Source organism: Microplitis demolitor, chromosome 5 (assembly GCF_026212275.2).
Source record: "Microplitis demolitor isolate Queensland-Clemson2020A chromosome 5, iyMicDemo2.1a, whole genome shotgun sequence".
Taxonomy (NCBI): Eukaryota; Metazoa; Arthropoda; class Insecta; order Hymenoptera; family Braconidae; genus Microplitis; species Microplitis demolitor.
In genome coordinates this window covers 7,044,059-7,056,038 of record NC_068549.1, presented here as the reverse complement: position 1 = coordinate 7,056,038, position 11,980 = coordinate 7,044,059, and the positions used below count along the sequence as shown (strand labels likewise).

The 11,980-nt window shown below is 27.1% G+C and overlaps 1 protein-coding gene across 2 annotated transcripts; it reads left to right on the top strand.

Annotated features, from left to right (window-relative positions):
• Window positions 1–1,239: 1,239 nt before the first annotated feature.
• LOC103569635 (probable serine/threonine-protein kinase DDB_G0282963) lies at window positions 1,240–5,792 on the top strand. Of its 2 annotated transcripts, XM_008547010.3 has the most exons (3): window positions 1,240–2,680; window positions 3,570–3,722; window positions 3,879–5,792. In XM_008547010.3, exons 1-3 carry the CDS (start codon window positions 1,333–1,335, stop codon window positions 5,411–5,413), a joined length of 3,036 nt encoding a protein of 1,011 aa, XP_008545232.2. In that variant the 5' UTR covers window positions 1,240–1,332; the 3' UTR covers window positions 5,414–5,792. The 2 variants fall into 2 exon arrangements, with proteins under 2 accessions (XP_008545232.2, XP_008545231.2); XM_008547009.3 differs by having other exon boundaries at window positions 3,570–5,791.
• Window positions 5,793–11,980: the final 6,188 nt, after the last annotated feature.

Genomic DNA, 11,980 nt, shown 5'->3' with positions numbered 1-11,980 from the left:
TTAAAAAAGCGTTAAAATAAAATTTTAAATAAAAAAATTGTTAACACAAATTAATTATCTGGAACAAAACTTTTGCAAAATCGAGTCAAGTAATTTGAGTTAAAATACTAGATTGCAGAAGGATATTCATTAACTAGAATAAAAACTTAAGTAACTTGGTACGTTATTGCACCAAATACTAAATAAAGTTTTGTTATTACAATATCAAAATTTTATTGCAATTAATTTTTTACGAAACAATATTTCTGCAGTTATTTTTCGAATACTTGAATTCACTGCGCAAGTAATAAGAATAATTAATAAATTATTCATGAAAATTAAAAATTTCGATTATACTTCTTAGTCTAATTAATAAAATTATTGACACAAATAAATTTTAATAAAATTATTAAATTTCAATTTGAAATTTCGCGCCAAGTTGGCGCTACTGAGTGTCACTGTATTCAACGTTCAAATTTTTGCTAAAGTGGGGGGAAGGAGAATAAATCGCAAAATCGATTGCCGTGTATCAACTGGCGGTCCAATAACGACAGTCAGTATCATCGAGAATGGCAGTAGTAGTCCAGATCCTTCTTTACGTTTGAATCGAAACACAGTATTGCAGTTAATTCACGGAATTATCCATAAAATTTATTGCTCATAGTAATTGTTTAATTAAAATGTACAGTGTTTGTAAAATTTAAATTGTTTAAAGTGTCTATAGTGTCGTTAAGTGTTGAGGGCTCAGTGCTAGTGTAAAGTGTTGCGAATTGCTGATGCGGATACCTTCCAAGTTCCTGAGCAAAATCATCTGGCATCGTCTGGTGGGAAATAGCAGTCAAGTGACGTTTTTTAGCTGCAATGCACTTGGAGCAATTTAAATTAAATCTCCAAGTGTATTAGGACACCCTTCTGCATATTATTTCCCCACCATGGTTTGTTCAAACACTTGCGTGTTTTTTTTTTTTAATTTTTAAAATATTTTTCTATCAAATGTCGCCATTTTATTTTGACGTACGATTTTTAGTTTTCTCCAATTTTTAATAACTTATTTTTCAAATATTTAAATTTACCGCGCAAGTAATAAGAATAAATGATAAGGCTACATTTCGAAATTTTTGAATAAAGAAGATATCGATAGCTTTAATATCGACGATAGTAATAATAGTATTTTATTTTACCGACATGATTCATAGAGGTCTTGTCATTTAAATTCTGATCTCAAAATAAAGTCAACTTAATTGTTTTGTTATTGACAAAACTAACCTTCCAAAAACTAAAAGCCGTAAGCCGCAAAAATTATTGTTTGGTTTAAAAAAAAATCTAAAAGTTGTGATAATTGAAATAAAAAAAATGTGGTCACTAGAGCATCCGGTTGGATATTTAATGCACTTACCATTGAGTAAAAAAGAATTGAAAATTGGTAGGAATTCAAATTCCACTTTGTGTATAGCAGCTGACCGATCAATAAGTAAACATCATGCTAAAATAATTGTTTATCCAAATAATAAAATAGAAAATAATAATTTTGAAATTAACAACAACAGAAATTCAATATGTGAAATAATAGACTACGGTTCAAAGTATCATACATATATTATGAGAAATACCCAGATAAAATTAGAACCAGGAAAATCTTATCAACTGGAACCAGGTGATAAAATAAAATTTGGAATGGGTGATAATATTTGGACATTAAAATATCACGAAATTGGTCTTCTGGCTTGTGGTTATTGCAATGACAGTAAGATAAATATTGTCAGAGCTATAGAAAGTATTGGCGGTACTGTTTACAATGAGTGTAATCAAAAGTGTACCCATTTTATGACACTGTGTAATAGAGTAACATCTAAATTTGTTTTTGCTCTTAGTTCTGGGCTGCCAATTACTGATATATCATATTGGCAAGCTTTTATGTGTGCTGTAAAAAATGATGTAAAATTACCAAACCCACTTGACTACACAGTAGCGAATGATACTTTTAAAATAGAATTTAAAGATGTTGCATTTTATCCAGTTAACGAAAGAAAAAATTTATTTGATGGTTTAAATTTCATATTTTTTAATGTGCAACAGTGTAATAATTATGGATTTATTATCAAAGCAGCTGGTGGCAGGCCACATATTTATCATAAATCTTCATTTGATGCTAGTGAACTTGTTGAACCGGATATTATTATTGTTGAATGTACTGAAGCTAAACGAAATACTGGCATTGAATTAATAAGCGATAGAGAATATGATGAAATGGAATTATTTCTTAGTAAATCGAAGAAAAGAATGATTAATTGTAAAGAAATAATAAGTGCGATTTTATTTTGCTCAATTAATAAATATTGCAATCCGTTGATTAAAAGTTTGAACAAGTATTGGCGGGAATCGCCTAAGAAAAAATTGAATAAAGTTAGAGAAAAAAATAATATTAATAATGATAACGTTCGTGTTGATAATGATGGCAATTTAAATAGAAGGTGTAATTTAAATAATTATGCTGGAGAAAATGACTCGAATGATTCTGTTGTTATTTGTGATAAGAGAGAGAATGAAAGTAATTACAGTAAGCAGATTGTTAATAGTAATAATAATCGAGAGCCAAAACCTAGGAATTTAATTGATGAAAACCCGTGGATTGATACCAAGTCTCGTAAAAATTCGGAAAAGTCACAATTATCGTTAGTCAAATCTAATAGTAAAGTAATAGGTAAGTATTAATAAGTATTTATTCAAAATTATGAAACTGATTTTTCAATCATTTTTTGGACTTAAATTTTTTAAATTATTTATTAAGGGGGAAAGGGGTCGAAGATTAAAAAAAAAGAGGATATTTTTGTTTCAGAGTACGTACTCTTTTAACGATCTCAAAATTTGTAGCATTATTAAGCGTCATTTCAAGAATATTCTGCTAAATTTTCATAAAAAAATATTGGAAAATAAGCCAGTGGTAGTGGGGAGAGACGAGTCATCAAAAGAAAAAAAAGTCTCCATGTCGTAGGCCGGATAACTTATGACTGCTTCATCTGAAATCAAAAAACCAAAAAAATTTCTTTAGTGCGTAAGTTTATCTAGGATTCGAACGAAGGAATAAACAAAATATTCATTTTTGAATTTTTGGTAAAGGTGCAATCAAAAAACTTGGATTTTTGCCAAAAATTATTCCTTTTGTTTAATTAAAAAGTAAGTAATTATAGAAAAAAAAATCCTTCGTTCAAATCCAAGATAAATTTATGTACTAAAGAAATCTTTTTGGTTTTTTGATTTCAGGTAAAACAGTCATGAGTTATCCTGTCTACAGCATGGAGACTTTTTTATTGAGGTGACTCGTCTCTCCCCACTACCACTGGCTTGTTTTTTAATATTTTTTTATAAAAATTTTAAGAATTTAAATAAAGAAGGTACTCTGAAAAAAAATCCTCTTTCCCCCCGTAATAAGGTAAGAAACCTAGTACTCGATCACTCTTGTATTTGTATATTTATATTTACTAAATTTTACTAACTATAAATATACAAATACATGAGTGATCGAGTATTAGTTCTCTGATAGAATACTAGGTCTTTTAGCTTATAATGTATTTAAAAATTTTTTTTTACAGATCGTAAGGAAGAAAAAGAATCAGAAGCTGGAGTTAGTAAAATATGTGAGCAGGTTAATAATAATGTTCCCAAGATTCGTGATGGTTGTGATAAATCATCAACTAAATCGCTGGAAGATAAACAAAATGAAGAGAAAAAAGTAAACAATAAACGTAAGTTAGATAAAAGGGAAGTGCATGAGTCTTCGGATAAAGATAATAAAAGATTTAATTCTGGTAAAAATAAATCTGATGATGATATTTTGGTAGTTGATGATTTGCGAGATAAGAATCAACACTCAGATAAAAATAATTTAAAAAATGCTACAGATTCGGAAATATCTAGAGTAACGAATGATAGAACTACAGCACAAAATGATGAAATTAATATTGAAGAGGCTGGAACTTCAAAAGCAGAAGAAGAAATAGTTGTTGATAATTCATCCCATAGTATTGCTTCTGGACAGTTCAAAAGTTTTCTTACTAAAACAGGTGGCATCAAATCATCCATTGAAAAATCAAATAAAAAAGTTCAGTCTTGTAAAAATAAATCTCATGATTTATGGGATGATGAAAATGAACACTCGGATAAAAGTAATTTAAAAAATACTAATCAGTCTAAAGATCCGGAAACATCTAGAGTAATAAATGATAGAACTTCAGCACAAAATGAAGTTAATATTGAAGAGGTTGGAACTTCAAAATCAGATGAAGAAATAGTTGTTGATAATTCATCCCGTAGTATTGCTTCTGGACAATTCAAACGTTTTCTTATTAAAACAGGTGGTATCAAATCATCCATTGAAAAATCAAATGAAAAAGTTCATTCTTGTAAAAATAAATCTCATGGTTTATGGGATGATGAAAATGAACACTCGGATAAAAGTAATTTAAAAAATACTAATCAGTCTAAAGATCCGGAAATATCTAGAGTAATAAATGATAGAACTTCAGCACAAAATGATGAAGTTAATATTGAAGAGGCTGGAACTTCAAAAGCAGATGAAGAAATGGTTGTTGATAATTCATCCCGTAGTATTGCTTCTGGACAGTTCAAACGTTTTCTTATTAAAACAGGTGGTATCAAATCATCCATTGAAAAATCAAATGAAAAAGTTCATTCTTATAAAAATAAATCTCATGGTTTATGGGATGATGAAAATGAACACTCGGAGAAAAGTAATTTAAAAAATACTAATCAGCCTAAAGATCCAGCAAAATCTAGAGTAACAAATGATAGAACTACAGCACAAAATGAAGTTAACATTGAAGAGGTTGGAACTTCAAAAGCAGATGAAGAAATGGTTGTTGATAATTCATTTGAAAGTATTACCTCTGGAGAATTTAAAAGTTTTGTTGATGAAACAAGTGGTGTGAAATCACCAAAAGAACAAAGATATAATTTACGTTCAAAAAAAGATGTAGATGAAACAAATTGTTCTCCAGTATCAGCTAATTCACAATCCGTTAATCTGAATGAGATTACTTCAAATAAAATTCAAAGGACTGATCCGGAAGCAGGTAAAGTTAATCAAAAACTAACTGATAGTGATAGGGAGTCAAATCTGGATGAAAATGGTTTTGTAACATTCACGATTGATGATTATTCAGATGAAGACATTAAAAGAAATGGTCGTGTAGATTTAAGTCAACCTAGTTCGTCAGATTCACCAGATTATCATGTTTATGTAACTACTCAAGCTGATGTTCACTTGGTTCCTAATACATCCAGTGGAAGAGAAGATTCATATTCACCTTTGTTGGACAGTCAAATTGATGATGATGTTAATGTTGCAGAAAATAATATTAAACCTAATTTCCATCGTAGTAATGATAATAATTTACCAAAATTTTTTTTTAAATAATTTGAGAATTATTTTTTTTTATTTTTTTACCATTAAACCATAAGATTGTTGTTATGAATATACAGAGATATAGAATACTATTAAATTAGAAATAGGATTTTCTATAAATTAATAATGATTAAATAAATTTATTATAAATGAGAATAAAAAAAAAAAATCTATAATTTCATTATTAGAATTAAAGGGAGTTTCAGGAATCCTACCACCCTTTTTTAAAAATATATCCAGTGATCTTGAAGTTTGTAACAGTATTACAATTTTGTTAATTAGTTAAAAAAAAAAAAGCTAAGTATTGATTGAAAAAAATATAATGAAGTTAAAATTTTGCAAAGATATAGATTTTTATAAAATTAATGAAGTTTTAATTATAATTTTAACATCATGATTTTGTTGAAAATTATTTTGAAAATTTCACTGAGTGCTAATTTGAAACAAATGTAATTTTTTTTTTTTTTAAACCTATAACTTAGTGAAATTTTTTTCAACTAGTGTTTTTTTTTGTTTTTATAATTCATAAAATTTTAATATGATCATGACAATTTGAGATAATTAGATTTATTAAATAAGTGGAAAGTACGAGTGTAAATGTAGCAGACATCGGAGAAATTTAAAATTATAAATAAATAGAATAAATAATTTAAAAAATGATATTTATAAAAAATGCACTTATTAATTTCAAAATTTTTTAAATGCGCATTTTTTCCAAATGTTATTTTATTAATTATTTATTTATAATTTTAAATTTGTTTGCTACACTCACACTCATGTGGAAAGGGAGGTCTAAAGATGCCCTTAGGAAAAAAAATTTTTTTTTTTTTTTTAATAAATTATGTACCTGAAGGTCGGAACGTTTTTCCTGGAACAAAAATAAATAAAAAAAATGAAAAGTAAAAAATCTACTAGATTTAGATTTCTGAAACGTTTCGCACACTAGCCGAAAATTGCAGGCCAGACCTAACTACCCCTCAAGCCACCTTTAGAGTCAAATTACATAAATTTTTTTCATTTTCGTTTCGCGAAAAAAGTTCCAATCTTCAGGTACATAATAAATTATATTTTTATAACGTGAACTTGAATAATTAAAGTATATTAATGAATGAGTATAGATAATCTTTTATAGAGAGTATATTTTAAACTAATTTTAAGAAATGTTTATTTTAGTGTAAAGAATCAAAATGATTAATTATAAAAAGTACTGAGAAAAAAAATGTAAATTTCATGTAATAAAAAAAGTATTTTTTCTTATACTGTTTTATTGAATTGTATATCAAAGTTTCACTAAATGATTAATTTTTTTTATCAATGAAACTGGATTTAAATCAAAATTATTATTTTATGAAATATTGACAAGATCAATAGTTCTATTAAAAATTTATTATTTTAATTTTTAAAATTGTATAAATCTCCAGGGTCCTTAGCGACTACAATCTATGTAAATTTACATACAATGCGTTTTAAATATTGAGTTGAGTCAACTTTTTTCAATGATAAAAATAATTTTCAGTTGTATATATACACTGTTAAAAATCGAGAGTGAATCCGAATTTTCTTTCAATCCGAATTCATTCCAGAACTCGGAGTTTAAAAAAAAATTCCTTCGCATGCGGAGTAAAAAGGGATTTTTTTTTTTAGTGAAGTTATTTTGGAGTGACGCGGATTTTATTTCATTCCGCATTCACATGGTATGGAGTTTTTATACTTAAATAAATTTGTATTTAATTGATATAACTCTTTAATGGAAAACATAATTATTTTAATAAATAATTGACTCAGGATTTAATAGTTATACAAATATACTGTTTTTAAATTATAAAATGTTTTAGTAATTCACTAAATTATAATTCTATATAATACATAAGTTCGAAAAACATCATATTGCTCCAATAAAAACATAGCTTTTATAGAAATAATTTATATTTTGTATAGTATAAAATGTTATTTCGTGGTATGGTTAATATGTAATGTCGTATGACAGTTTGTGACTCGGAAATTATATTAATGATGGAAAATGAAAATTCTATTTCTTCAACTTCAAAATAGGGGTGTGTGAATAGCATTCGATTCAAAATTCGAATCGAATAATTAGAATGATTCGTAAATTTTCGAATAATTCGTAACTTTTTGAATTATTCGATAATTTTTAAATTATTTGAATTTGTTGCACAATTCAAATCCTTTGAATAGTTTATTTCTATTCTGAAGCTTTAGTATAATTCAAAATTTTCAAGTCATTGTTGAATTTTTTACATAATGAAATGATTTCTGTGAATAGGGAATTTTTCTTTTCAGCGAAGTGATTTCGAAGTGACGCTGATTTTATTTAATCCGCGTTCATTCTGCAAATTTTTTACGGTGTATAAAGTATAATATCTATCAATTTCATTGAACTTCAATGCTTCCATAGAAATCGTTAACAATTTTTCAAATTGAAGTGTTAGGCAGTTCTAAATTTGCATTTAGAAGTTTTATTTTCTTGAGTATTTTTTGATATAGTTTTGAAATCAAACAATAAAAAAAATCTACAATAGTTTATCATAATTTTTTGTTTAGAAATTTTAAATCGTTTGATTCTAAAATTAATGTGGGATATGATGAGAACAATAAAATAAACAACGTCATGAACCGAAAATCATAAACTTCCAAATAATTTGAATATTCACGAATTATTCGATAATTTACAAATTATTCGAAATTTCGAATTATTCGATTCGAGTTCGTGTCGAATAATTCGTAAATTTGAATATTCGCACACTCCTACTTCACAAGCATGAAAGTTTTTATTATCAGCTACTTATAATTTTTTAAAATTATTTCGCATGAATGTATGTAAAGGGAGCTGGTAATTATTTCCGTAAATATAAATGACAAAACATAAAAAACCGAACCTAAGGTAAAATATCTAGTACCCGATCAGAAAAGTAGTGTACCTGATCACTCCATGTATTTGTATATTTATATTTACTTAATTTTACTAAGTATAGATATACAAATACATGGAGTGATCAGTACTATTTCCCTGATCAGATATTGGGTCTCTTACCTTACTATGTATTAGTAATTTCTTCCACAAGTTTTTACTACGACTTTATTCTGCAGAGGTTTTTATAATTAATATTTTATAAAACTCCTCTTCGGAGCGAAATTTTTTATGATAGGATTAAATAAATAAAAAATCATCTACTCCGCGTTCACCCCGTAAATTTTTTGCAGAGTAGCTTTAAACAATATTTAGTATTATAGATAAATATATAAAATTTAAATTTTTAAATAAACTTTTAAATAAAAGTTAAATTCATTTGAATAAATTTATATTTATATTTAATAGATTATTTTGATATTGAAATAATAACTATTTAAATATAATTTAAGTAGAGTCTAATTTCCATGAAATCCAGAGGTCGAGAATGTCACGGTGTCAAACACATTGCTGATGATGGTGAGCAAAAGTCCTTTTACTAATGTAATATAATATAAGCGGAGAATGGAAGAGAAATAAAGGGGGTTGAGAAATAAAAGAAGAAAACGATGGGTTGGTTGAGTAGCATACGTTTGTCATGTCCGGGACATGTTATTAGCCATCAGGCAGGTTTCATTTGGGTCGTGCAGCCGTTTTTTCGTTATATTCACAGCTACTTCCATGGTCTACCTCTTGTCTACTTTCTTCTTTTACCCTCTCATTCATTTTATTGCACAGCCTTCTCTGGTATTGCCCTCCTTATCCCTTGGCACGGTTTTTTGTCCCTTTCCTACACCACTATAGGGCTATGCAGGAGCTAGTAATGCATTTAATTAACATAGCTGGCGTGGCTACATCCCTCATCTTGTGGTCTTCTCTACAGCCAGTCAACTTTCACGAACTATTGTGCGCTCATTCTACTCTATAAAATATACACGCATATTTATTAACTTGAAGACAATTGTGTTTTTGTTTTTGCTGACAACACCCTCTTATTAAATCTGTTAAATTCAAAAAGTTAAAATATTATTTCATGTTTTGATAAATTTTTCTACATATTACATTTTTATAAAATTAATTCATTAATAAGTAATGAGCAATCTGAATTCTCTACATTGTTAATAATCGGATGTGAATATGAATTTTATTTAAATTTGCATTCACTCAGATTTCTGGGGTTACAAAAAATTGCTCTGCATGTCAAGTAAATAGAAATTTTTTTTAGAGGAGTGATTTATTAATTGAAGAAAAGTTAAAGCGTTAATTGAAAAAAGTACAACATAGTTAGAATTTCTCTGAGATATAAAATTAAAAAAAAATTATTTAAAGAAGATCAATTAGGAGTGAAACGAAATCCGTTAAACAAATTTAAGCCTACAAAATTTAAAAATTCGAATTATGATATTGCCATAACGATTTTACTGAAATTTATTTAAGAAATTTCGCTTAAGGGTAATTTTTAGGAATTTCTTTAAAGAAAACTACTGCATGAAATGTTGTAATGTTTTAATGACATATTCGTTCATATATAATGGAATACAAGATCAAATTTTTTGACCGAAAAATTCAAAATTCAGTGAGTTATTCACAAACTTCCAGCGCTCAAAAAGAAAAAGTCCCCCCCCCCACTGCTGCAGTGATAGCGACCTTCACAGAACCGGAAATCAAAAAAACCAAAAAGTTTATTAAACTAGAAGGCATTTCCTGTATCATGACCCTCGGGCTAAGAAGAAAATTTAAATTTAACAAAATGGAGTTTTTGAAAAAAATTCAAATTTTGCCCGAAAATTTGATAATTTTTGATCTGCCAAAATTAAATTTTTGATCCGATCGAAAAACTGGAGGTTCATGGTACGTAGAAACATATAAAAGAAACTGCAATTCGAATCAAATCGATCGAATAATTTGCCTTCGACTTATAACTGCAATAATTTCGAAAAATGTATTTTCGAGAACCGATAAGCGGCTGCTCTTCAGATGGTCGTAACTCAAAAAATCTATTCGAGATATGCACTAGAAATTGTAATATGTTATTTTTGAAGCTATAGACCATCGAAATATGCAAAAAAAAAATTGATTTTTCAAAATTTCATTAGTGGTCCCCCTTAATTCCTATTTGATAACAACTGTAAGTGATTTTTTTTTCAAATATATATCTCAGTAAAATTGTAACTACGTAGTATTTTTATCAATTAGCACTTTAATTATCTTTCGATTAATTAATAAAATTTTCATACCGTTGTGACAGCTAAAAGTAATTGAATATTTTTAAAAAGTGGAGGACATTGTCTGGTAATTCCCTTAATAATTAAGTATTTTAAATGTTAACTATTCAAATATCAGATAAATAATTAAAAAGAAATCATTCCCATTTTTGTAATGTAGTTATTTTTAAATTTCATTTTTCTCTAAATCACCTAAAGTCGTTTACGGAAATAGAAAAAAAAGTGTCACAGAATCTCATCCACCAATTGAAATCCACCCTATTAAAAAATGTTATTTTTATTTTCAAAACTATTACCAATTTTCATTCATCCGTTTTTCATTTAACTTAATTAAAAAAAAAAAAAAAATAATAAAAAAAAAAAAAAAACGTAAATTTCCTTCTTGGAAGTTGCCGACAAAATTGCATCCTCAGAACTTTACTGTTGACTAATCAGCTGACTAATTTGAGCTGCTGTCAGTTCAGGGTGGCAAGGAATGTCCGGAAGATAAAATTAGTAGGCTGTCGACAAGAAGCCACGCGGGTTACTGAGATTAGAGGGTTTTAATTTACTCATACAGACAGTTTGAAAGTAGTAATCAACTTTTGTGACAGGTGAATGTTTTTCATCCAATATCTCTCTATATATATTTACTCTTTGTATTATATTCTAATATATATATATATATATATATATATATATATATATATATATAAATATATATATATATATATATATATATATATATATATATATATATATAAATATTCATTTCATATTTTTAATTATACCATCATATAAATGACTTGTCATTTTATTATTAGATATATAATAAATATACTCAAACATATTTTTATACTGGAATAAAAGACCAAACATCAAATATATATAGATATCTTTTTATTTTTATACATACAAACTTATATATCGTGTAAGTAAAAAAAAGAAAAAAAAATTTAACAAAAGAATAGATGCAAATATTTATTATAGTGAAGCTTTTGGGTTTTGTCGCGTGTCGCTCGTAAATTTTATCGAGTCGAAATATTTTTCTCTTCACATTCACACCATGACTATACATAAAGATAAAGGTGAACGTGTGGATTTGTATGTTTTAGGGATGACGGTATACTTCTATAGTATTGATTCATGTATATATATAGATATATATATATATATATATATATATATATATATATATATATATATATATATATATATATATATATATATATAGATATATATATATATATATACATATATACGTACGCTATAAATAATATATGTATATATGAAGACCGGATAAAGTTGCAATGTTGACGAATTAGCCACTTGATATGGTCTCTCAAAGTTCAGATGTGGACGAATTTATATACATACATACATATATATGTAGAGGATATAACTATC